Source organism: Python bivittatus, unplaced genomic scaffold, assembly GCF_059951505.1.
Source record: "Python bivittatus isolate LINGU-HERP-01145 unplaced genomic scaffold, Pbiv_v1 ctg000580_np1212, whole genome shotgun sequence".
NCBI lineage: Eukaryota > Metazoa > Chordata > Lepidosauria > Squamata > Pythonidae > Python > Python bivittatus.
The window spans coordinates 6,606,680-6,617,282 of record NW_028277087.1 but is presented as its reverse complement, the minus strand read 5'-3'; the positions used below and the strand labels follow the sequence as shown (position 1 = coordinate 6,617,282).

Here is a 10,603-nt window from a genome sequence, read left to right as displayed (position 1 = left end):
GGGCCCCTTGGTTTCCAGGGAAACCCGCCCTGCAGTCGAACGTACGGCACGCAAAACGCCGGCAAGATCGCGCGTTACGTGACCCAGCCCAACCCGGAAGTGAGCGCGCTGCTCTGGGTCAATGGCAGGAGGTAACGTTCGGTGGTGGGTCTGAGGGAAGGAAACTTTTTCGGTCTCCCCCTCCTCGCTCGCTCTCGGTCTTCGCTCACGCTCGCGGATCCCCTTTAGCGTCCGACATGTGATCCGTTGGCTGGCTCACTCCCTCAGGTAGGGGCAGTAGGCGTGGCCATACCTTCTCTGGGGGAGAGGATACCTGCGCGTGGGAACGGGAGGGAAGGGGGCGGAGCCGCCTTGAGGTCGTGTTCTAACCCAGGAGGGCAGCTTCCCCCGTCTGGCAATTCCCGGATAAGTTAGACTACAATTCCCATCATCCCAAGAGTATGGGTGTAAATTGGATTATACTCCCCACTCTCCGCACAAGCCCTGACTGGAGATTGTACCTATTGTAGACTGGTGGAGTTATATTACAAGTGGGAGGTCTGGTTTCCATTGCCCTAGAGCAGTGTTTCTCAACTTCAGCAACTTGAGGACGGGTGGACTTCAACTCCCAGAATCCCCCAGCCAACTTCCAGAATTCCCCAGCATGCTGGCTGGGGAATTCTGGGAGTTGAGGTCCACCCGTTGGCAAGTTGCTGAGGTTGAGAAACACTGCTAGAGTGCAGGATATGGACTCAGAATCATGCATTGCACAAAGGCACATTCTGATTGAATGTTAGGAAGACTGCCTAAGAGTAAGACCCACCCAGAGTCTCTGGGAGTTGGGCAGCATATAAATAATAATAATAATAATAACAACAACAACAACAACAACAACAACAACAACAACAACTATTAGTTTGGCAGTGGAACCAGTGACCCAGTCAGATGGTGGGCTGCCCTTCATTGGATCTATTGAGGCCCAGACTAAGTAGCTATCTGCTATGGATGCTTCCATTTGGATTCCTGCACTAAGGTGCAGGTTGGACTCGATGGCCAAACTGACTCCTTCCACTGCTGGGATTCTAAGAAGGTCAAGATTTTCCCTTGTTCCAGAATGCAGGCCAGGCAACAATGACTTTAAGTAGTGGGAAGACGGATTCCAAGTGAATCTTGGGAAAACCATGTGAATAGCAAGAACAGTTCAACAGTGCAGCCGTTTAACCAGAGAAAATCTGGGCTCCCTTTCACTGGAGGTGTTGAAACAAAAGCTGGACAGTGATGTACTGTGGATACTTTAATGGAGGGTGGAGTATTTCCCATACTGAGCAGAGTATGGTCTTAAAAAGGACTGTTTTGGGAGATGGGAAATATTTCAAGAATCAGATGTCCTAATTGGTTGTGGAAAATGATCTTTTTACTTAGCACAGGAGCAAAACCTCATAGCTCAGATAATGAGAAGAGAAGTCTGTTAGCATAGAGTGGGTGTGGTGAGCCAGTCTGGAAAGCAGCATTTGCATTTCTCACCCATGAAGATATCTGCCAGGGGATATCTAAAGGGGCAAGAATGTGCGCCTTTTACTCATATTTTCCCAGTAAGGTCCTGCATCAGTAAATATATTTATGGCATGAAAAAAATGTGTGTTCTTGAGGGGGTGCTGATGAAGTCAGTGTCTGGGAAAAGGCTTTCTCTCCTTCCCCATTTGTGGCACTGTGTAGCTTGAGTTCCTCACTGGTCTTATTTTCTTTGGGGGAAATTTTCTTCTTTCTCATAAATGCTAGTTTTTCTCTCAGATTGTGAGGGGTTATATCACCTAGTTCCTAAAACCTAGGGAGTTTTCTTACCCATCTCGTATCCTTCTTGTCACCCTGATATATGGCAGATTACAGTCCCCGTCTAAGATGGAACCTACTGCCTCGGGTGTCTTCTGCAGCCGTGTGCTCAGCATGGTGAACTCAGAAGATGTAAATGCCATCATCCTAGCTCAGAAGAACATGTGAGTGGTATACTTTTTTCCACAGCTGTGTACTTCTCTGACCCTAGCAAAGTTTCCTCTCTGTCATTAATCTCTATTTGCCAGCTGATAATTTACTTCTTGCATTACTTACCCTTTTCTCTTGATGTTCTCATCTGGGGAGAAAGGAGGCTAGGACATACTGGCTATGTCTTTTCCTTCATTTGCTATCCTGCCAGTTATCAAACCAGTAGGTACTCACTTACTGAAAACCTTTTAGAAACAAACCCACATTCCAGTATAATGTAAACAGCCCAGTCCACATAGGAAGCAGTTTCTACCAAATCAAAAACTAGCATGTGCTCTTCCTCTGAACCCCATGGCTGGCTGGGGAATTCTGGGAGTTGAAGTCCACACATCTTAAAGTGACTGAGGTTGAGGAACCCTGCTTTGAACTGTTGCCCCTCCCATGGAAACAGTGATGCAAAAAAAGAAAAGCGCTTGCAATGATGCAGCAGATGCTTGGCTAAGGGAGGAACTTTGGGACTCTGGAGGATAAAGGTTGACCCAATCCATTTCTTAAGTACTAGGAACATCAAGGGAGGCTTGGTTGCTTATTTGTTGGTTTTATTTAATTTGTTTTGTACAACGCTAGGTGGCATCCATCATGCTCCCGCCTCCTGTTTTCCATACAACAATCACCCTCTGATGTGGGTTGGGCTGAGAGAAAGGGGTAGGCCCAAAGTCACCCAGCTGGAGCAGTTAGATTCCGTACTTGGAACTCAAGGACAAAACATGCCTCCTAGGAGCATTCCTGCTCCTCTCAGGAGGATGCATAGAGGAAAAGATTAAACGAGAGGTGCATGCCCTGAAGTCCTAGTGCTGTGAGTCTCCCTCTGAGATCTTGCGTGCAATCCCCAGACCCAAAACCCAAAGTTTTTTTTTTTAATCTGACAGAGAGAGGGAGAGAAATTTATTAATGGGGATTAAGAATACTATGTTTACTTAATGTATTTTTTACAATTTAATTAATTGAATAAAAGTATGTTTACATTATATTTAATCCAATTTAGTTGACCCTGATCCTTTTTACTTAATGTAGCTTAATTCAGTGTAATTTTGTATTTGTCACGGCACCACTCACAAGCTGGGGTGGGGCCCTGGTAGGCCTCCCGAAGGCCAAGTGAAGCCCTAAAGGTTGCACATTCCTGGAGTAACCCATATTGCTATGCCATTAATGAAATGGGATGAATTCCCAAACACTAGTGCTTTTGTTAGAGGATCCTTGGCATGTTCACAGCATTATTTGTGCCAGTCTAATCCAACCAGTTGCCTTCCTGTTCAGGCTTGACCGATTTGAGAAAACCAATGAGATGCTCCTCAACTTTAACAACCTGTCTGGTGTCCGAATGCAGCAGATGAATGAACGCTTCCTCCACCACACCCGGACATTGGTGGAGATGAAGAAAGATTTGGATAGCATTTTCCGGAGGATCAGGTACATATACCACCTCTTTGGTCATCCAACCTCCTCTTGCCCCATTTCCTCCTCGGAGGCTCTGAAATTTTCATCAAAAACTTAACTGTCAGTTTCTGAGCCTTCTTTAGAACAGAGTTTCTTGGGAAAGTCCATACAGACTAAAGGGGAGTTGCAGCGTATCTCTTCTAAAAAAAGCTTGCATACTGCTTTCTTTTCCTATTAAATGACAGTTCACTCCTCTTTGCCCTCCCTTTGCTGCAACTGTGGTATAGTTAGTTCTTTTCTCTTTCTTGCAGGACTTTGAAAGGAAAGCTAGCAAAACAGTACCCAGAAGCTTTTAGCAGTAAGTAGGATTATCTTCAATACAAGATCTCCCAATGGTGATATTGCTGAATCATGAATAAGATAGCTTAATGCTATTTAACAGTATTCAAGACAGCATAACTTGGTCCATGCTTAACACTAAGTCTTAATGGGATTTATATGTTTCTGGCTTACTGTGATGTGCACACCCACTTTTTATGGTTTAATGTGTGAACCAAGCCACAATAGCCTGCTTAACAGAAATTTTGGATAAAAAAGCAAGGTTACAAGAAGGGGGTTCAGTACTGTGTAAATATAAGCAAAGTTTTCTTGCAATTAGTTATTGTTAATATGTGAATGAATTTAATATATACTTCCTTGGTAGATTATGGAGATGCTGTGGATATATCTTGATTTCAGCAAAACATTTGTATTCTATGAGATACTGACTAGCAAGCTAGTTAAGTGTAGGCTGGATGGCCCAATAATTTCATAGCTGGCTCAGAAATAGTACTCAAAGCGGGAACTTGGAGATCATCACATCCACCTGGCTGCACAGTTTAGGAATCCACTGCTGCTCTTTTATAAAGGAGTAACTAAAGAAACTGAGTACAATCAGGCTTGATAATATCCCATTTGTTCACCCCAGAGGTTTACTGGTCCTTTTCATTACCAGTCAAAGATGCTTTTCTTGTTCCGAGCCTTTTACGTTTTTGGACCTTTTGTTTCAATGCTGTATTTAATAGTGTTTGTTTTTATGAACATTAAATAGAAAAGTCCAAGTATAATTTCTGTATGGTAGACTGCTTCACGTTCATTTTCTTAGTAACTTTAAGTAAGCCGGGACATACGTCGAATGGGGGCTGAGGCTGAGGGCCAGCAAACAGTTTTGTTCTGTGGGCAGGCTGGTACTAAAAGCTGAACAGAGTGAATAGATCCAATGCCTTTTCCTGCCTCCCTGATATTCTGCAACAAATCCTGCTTCCCTTCCCCTTTCCAGATGTGCACGAGTCTCCCATCCTTGAAGATGACGACTTTGATCCAATCCCAAAAAGTACTGCCACAACCATTGCTACCTCAGAACAGACCACTGAGTCCTGTGACACCAGTCCAGACATCATCTCTCCTGCCACTAGCCATGACTTTGAAGACCTGTCTCAGGGCCCTTATGACTCACTGGCTGTGAATGGGCAGAGCATAACGGATGAGGACAATGAGACAGACTAGTCCACATGGCGAAACTGTTACGGGAGTGCAGGTGGACTTTCTCCCCACCCACCACCCACCTGCTTACAGACCTGCAAACTTTTTTTTTTTTTTTAAACTATGTTCTCTGTATTGTCTTGGCTAACTGTTTCTGTCTGGGAAGAGAGGGCTGAGCATGGATGATGGGGCTTTTGCATGAACCACCATCATCCAAAGGGTGCTGATCTGTGTCTGATGCCAAATAAACTTAACCTGGAGTCTAGGCAGTGCACAGTTGGTGAGGGGGCAAATCAGGAGTGGTGGTGAATACGCTGTTACATGTTTGCAAGCTTCAGCCCAAGCACTTCCTTCTCTTCGACCGACCGCTTAGTGATGGGAGGCTTCCCCAGCAAAGACATTGCAGCCCAGCTTTTGTAGCCCTTGTGTAAACAACAGTAGATTGAGCTGAACGTCTTTGCAATTATTGACCCCGTTAATTATCCAATAGGCAGACATGCATAATCATTGGAGTCCATTGGAAATACTGTGCTGATAGCCAGCTACAACTGACTCCATTACCTAAGAACAGGCAAGGACACCTTCAGGAATACAAATTTCCTGCTTTTCCCCCTTTTTTTTGTTAGGCATAAGACACCACTGCTGAGTCTCCCTGTTAGCCTTCATATGCAGAATACAAATGATCAGAATCGTAATCTGCTTGCTGGGGTGGGGGTACTTAAAGCAAGCTGTGTACTAGTGTAATCCCTATTCACTTCAGAGGGGCTGGTGTGGGTGAGATTTCCAGGGGATTCTGCCTCTCTTAATAGCTGCCACCACCATCCCCCACAAGCTATTGCTCACCTTTGAGATAGGCCTGGTGAGTCAAGAATGATTGAAATGTTCTGTGCTTTCCATCCTTAAAACTCCCACTAAAACAAAGCTGACTTTGTACAACCTCTATCATCTAATGATGCACCTTATAATAAGATGAGGGCCATATGCACCACTGCACTTGCCTTGTGCTGTTTTCTTAAGTTTATTGTCTGCCGCACTCACTGTTACATGTCATATTTAATAATTCAATAATTTTCCTGTGTTTAAACATCTCACCCCCTCTTACCACACCTTCAGTTACTGTAATGCCTATGAATGTTTTTGGTTTTTGATGGTTCCTTTTTCTGGAATTTAGTACAACTAAATTTGTTGCTTGGAGGATGGGGTGAACTGCCTCTTTCTTCTAATGTAAAGTTGTGAAATGCATTCTAATTCAAAGAAAAAAATATTTTTGTACTGCTATAAGTTTACAAAGGTAAATAAGATAATAACCAATAAACAAGTTACCTGAGAGCTCAGATGTCTTTATAGTAAGTGGAGTTGTTTGTTTTTGACATTTTTAAAAACACCCAATAAACAAAGTTTTCTGGTACCGAGTTATAAAATGATGGGAGGAGGGGTCAGTTTTTAGCTTAAATGGCCAGTGAAGCAATATGAATTCTTTGATTTTGAAGCCAGACTGAAGGCATTAATGACACCAATGCTCTTATGGGACTGGAGTATGTTGCTGACAGAGAATGCATTACAAAACCTTGCCATGTAATCCTCTTATTTCTATCAGATAAGATTGTTGGCTGGTTTAGATGCCCACCTTAATTCCAACTCAGCCTGGAAGATAATGCTTGTCATCACTCATCTCTAGGAAATGTTACACTATGAAGTATTGTATTCAGTGTGTGAGAGAGACTAATATATGATTTAATTCTACACTGTAAAAATTGTAGCATTATCCTGGCTGCAATCAACAGAAGTGGCTAGGCCAAACTTTACATTGCCTTCAGACTCTGCAATTTTATTTGCAGTATACAGTATTATTGAATGTGAATGCCTAGGTTGTCCTGTTTAGTGTTAGATAAAACATCACTTGACCTATGCACATATTTTTGGAAACTTACACTTTGATCAAAAAGTTACAAATTTAAAACATTTTGATTCAGATTCACAGACATCCTAATTTTTCAGTTTTCAGGATACTCGCCCATGATACAGCACTGGAAAAAGAGGGAGAGATTATGGATATGTTGATCTGACAGCCACTCAATATATCACAGTTTGCAATGTTCTGCCTTTCCCATTCTCTATCTGCATGCACATCAATGAGAAGGAAACATTTTGCTGTAAGAGATCTGTCCTTCCAGCCTGAGTTTATAACTGTGTACAACACACAATATTTGTTATTGTTGTACATTAAACTTTTATTGCAATAGTCTTCCCCAATGTGGCAGGAAAGGTCTTATTCTCAGCTACTTAGATCTACAATTCTCAAGGGCGGAAGTTTTGTCTGAGATTTCCATCTCTATGATCAGCAACTCGCCTCCCCGAGACCGCGTCTTCCTGTTGCGCGTGCGCACGATTGAGGTGGAGGAGGCGTGTCGGCGCGGTCTGGCGGGTCGGGCAAGATGGCGGTTGCCGGCGGGGGTCTGGGGGGCCCCGTGGAGGTGGCGCTGGTGGCGGCGGCGGGCGAGACCTCTTTGGGACCCGGTAGCGGCGGCTCCTCTTCGAACTCGTCGGGCAGCGGCTGCTGCTCGGTGTGGGAAGTGGGCTCCGGGGCATCGGTGGCCGGCTACCGCGGGGGCTGCTGCGCCCCCCGTGGGCTGACGCTGCTGGGCGGGGAGCACCTCCTCGGGGCGCAGCTCGGCAAGGCCTGCGTGGGAGCCTGGGAGCTCCAGAGGAAGGTAAAGCGGAGGATGGGGAGTGAGCAGCAGCTAGCGAGCCGCGCGACTTTCAGAGGCAGATATTATTCCGGGAAGAATGACTGTTCTCTCTCCTCGCCCTCGCTATACATTCCTACGCTATCGTATACTATAGTCGTGTATATGTATCTACACGCGTACACGTATAAGTATGTACACGTGCATATATTATACATACATGTGTGTATGCGTGCGCGCATGCACACACCTGCGTAACAATATATCCATTTATATTTATATTCTTTAATTTTATAGTCTGCTTTTCCCTCAAGAGTTCATGATGGTGGTCGTTTCCCTAGAAAGTAATATAATAGTCTGTCCTTAAGTTTTTCTCTACAATACAACCATGCCTAGTAGGTTGGGCTGAGAGAGAGAGTGGTCCAAAGTCAGCTAAGAGTTTTGGTGGATGAGGGTGGATTTGAACCTGGGTGTCTGAGATACAAGCCTTGCATAGAAACCTTGTTAAAAGTCGCGAGCTGGTTCCCCCACTGAAAATGCTAAAGCTCCTGGTGTAGAAATATCCCATAAGGAAATCTATCTCTTTGGGAAGTTGTTCCACCATTCCATGACTTCTCTCCACAGGGATCTTTGTTCCCAAGAGAGCTTCTCCAAGAACAAAAATCTTGTTAGAAATGTCCAACTGTATATTCCCTGTGGAAATTCTTCCCACTGTGCAAGTGTTTTCAAAATTAATCACTGACATAAGCTTTTTTCAATAGGAACCTCTTTTCTTAGCACCCTCCTAGTTCAAGCTTCTTAGTACCATGGCTCACATAAGACTCCAATAATAATTCTCCTCCTCACGTGCCCCCTAACGTAGTTATTCCTAGAAATGTTTCTGACATGAGAATCTCCCTCAAGATTCAGAGAGTCTCCATATTTTGTGCATATATGTAGAAGTTGTGTTTCTATAGTACGAGTTCGAGACACGTTGATCTCAAGAAACCACTTGAAATAGAATCTGGTTATTAATCTACCTAGCTTGTTATTGTCTAATGTGCTCTCTGTTAACAACTATCCAAGGTTTCAGGTAGGAGTCATTCACGTTCTGCTGGGCAAGACCAGGGATTTGAACTTTCTACCTGCAAAGCAGAAACAGTGAATTGCAATCTTTCCCTTTTCAAGAGAGGTGAACAATCTGTAACCACATGCTTCCCTCAGCCTGGTTTTGATTGAGACTTATGGTGAAGGCTAGCTTTCTGTACTTCACAGCCTGAGGTTTGGGAAAAAGAGGTTTATTTATCCAATTTCAGTGCCACCTAACTCCAGAACAACAGGTTGTATCTTCATATAATACCTTAACTCATGGTTAAACAAGTAATAATTTATTGAATTATTTATGAATTTATGAGTATCAGGCAGGGAGAAAAAAGGTGTATCAGGCAGAGAATTTATTGTCCACTGCCAATGTTTGTCTCTGGCCTCATCCACTCTTTGTTTCAGCCTTGCCCACTGTAACCTTAAAACTGATTACTTCCAAAGGAATATAGCCCTCAATTAAAAATCCTTTCACCTATTTTGTATGATACAAGCGCATGGTAGCAAAACCTATTTATTTGGTCGCCTGTGGTAGACAGTAAGTAATGGCTATGATCCTATTCAAATTCTGCATTATCCCATGTGCATCTGCCCAGGTTTTAAGATGCTTAAAAGAGGCTGTTCTGTCTTGCTGAGGTACATTTGGTAAGAATATAAGAGCATCTTCCCGAAGATTGCCTGTAGACTTTGGAACTCCTGATCAGGGGAGCCTAGGCTAACTCTTTTACCCCTCTGTTGAAAGACAAACATTTCTTTACATAAACAGATTTGCTGCTAGTACTCATTGTTATTTATTGAGTTCTGTTAATTCTTTCTGACTGGGTTATGTCAGCCCCAATCTGGATGCCCTGCCTAATGTGTAGACTTAAACTTCCAGAATTCCCAGCCAGCATGTTCAGTGCTGAGAATTCTGGAAGATGGAGTCTGCCTATCTGGTCAGGTACCAGTTTTGCAGAAAGGATGTTTCATTTGAGTTGATACAATACTTGAACTATAATTTGGTTATTTTATTTGTGTGTTAAAACTCCCTCATAGTTAATTACAAAATGATTGCATGGCTTCTCGCAAAGTTCTACCAGTTATCTTTTTTCTTTTGTTTGGATTATCTCTTTTCCTTTTTCCCCTCATTTTATCCAGTTCAACTGTCAACTGCCTATATATTTTCTGAAATATCAGAAAGTCTCAAAAAGAGACCTTCTTTTTGAGTCCTCAAAATGAAGTTGTCCAGGTTGGGAAACAGTGCTCTAAAGCATAGGGCAGTAGGCCCTCTCTAACAATATCTAGAAAGCCATGTAGTGCTAACTTTTGCGCTACCTTTAAAGTTTGAAATGGGGTTTGCTGTCTTGTGAAAAGTTTCATTGGTCCTAAATAGTATGGTCAACAAAATAGGAGGATGGAAACGGAAGTCCAAAATTTCCAAATGGCCTTTCCCCAAGAAAGAATTTCTTTCTTCTCCTCCAAGAAACACCTTCTGAAAAAGAAACAGAGGCAAGGTCTCTGTTGCATCCTAGTAAAAAGTCTCTTCTGCCTCCATTGTTTAGTACCCTCAGGCAGGATTTTGTTAAGAGCCAGAAGAATGGGGCTTATAGTTGTTGTCCAGGACAAAATTCTTCACCTTCTGTTTCTTTCAGGTGTGGCAAGTGAATGCCTTAGAGCAGAGGTAACATCCTTTCTTGGCTCACATCTGCTTTTCTTAAAGGTGATCTGTTGCAACATACCTGTGATGGAATGGAATTATGAAGGCCAGGCTCAGGGAGATAAGCATTTTCTTAGCTCGCCGCAGGAGCGTGGGAACTACAAGTGGATGAGATTGGCACCTCCCTGAGGAATTCACACTGTTGTGGCTGGCTGACTTGGGACCTGGGGTTTCAGTCTGGGAAGATTGATGTCAGGCCTAGCCCAAGGAACTCCAAGAGACA

At 43.5% G+C, this 10,603-nt stretch overlaps 2 protein-coding genes across 3 annotated transcripts in view; both read left to right on the top strand.

Moving 5' to 3' along the window:
- Positions 1–57: 57 nt before the first annotated feature.
- KXD1 (KxDL motif containing 1) lies at positions 58–6,269 on the top strand. Of its 2 annotated transcripts, none has more exons than XM_007443860.3 (5): positions 58–131; positions 1,860–1,973; positions 3,277–3,429; positions 3,708–3,754; positions 4,715–6,269. In XM_007443860.3, exons 2-5 carry the CDS (start codon positions 1,879–1,881, stop codon positions 4,939–4,941), a joined length of 522 nt encoding a protein of 173 aa, XP_007443922.1. In that variant the 5' UTR covers positions 58–131; positions 1,860–1,878; the 3' UTR covers positions 4,942–6,269. The 2 variants fall into 2 exon arrangements, with proteins under 2 accessions (XP_007443922.1, XP_007443921.1); XM_007443859.3 differs by lacking the exon at positions 58–131 and adding an exon at positions 167–267.
- A 1,037-nt stretch (positions 6,270–7,306) lies between these two features.
- WDR18 (WD repeat domain 18) overlaps positions 7,307–10,603 on the top strand; it is a 50,948-nt gene continuing 47,651 nt past the window's right edge. The window contains exon 1 of the mRNA XM_088149444.1: positions 7,307–7,628. Coding sequence (XP_088005570.1) covers positions 7,353–7,628 — 276 coding nt within the window. The 5' untranslated portion in view covers positions 7,307–7,352. The remainder of the gene's footprint in view (positions 7,629–10,603) is intronic.

Bases quoted from the DNA above. Each gene is read 5' to 3' on its own strand.
- KXD1 (XM_007443860.3), top strand. From the start codon at position 1,879: ATGGAACCTACTGCCTCGGGTGTCTTCTGCAGCCGTGTGCTCAGCATG. The intron at 1,974-3,276 runs GTGAGTGGTATA...CTTCCTGTTCAG, and splicing joins ATCCTAGCTCAGAAGAACAT to GCTTGACCGATTTGAGAAAA. The intron at 3,430-3,707 runs GTACATATACCA...TCTTTCTTGCAG, and splicing joins AGCATTTTCCGGAGGATCAG to GACTTTGAAAGGAAAGCTAG.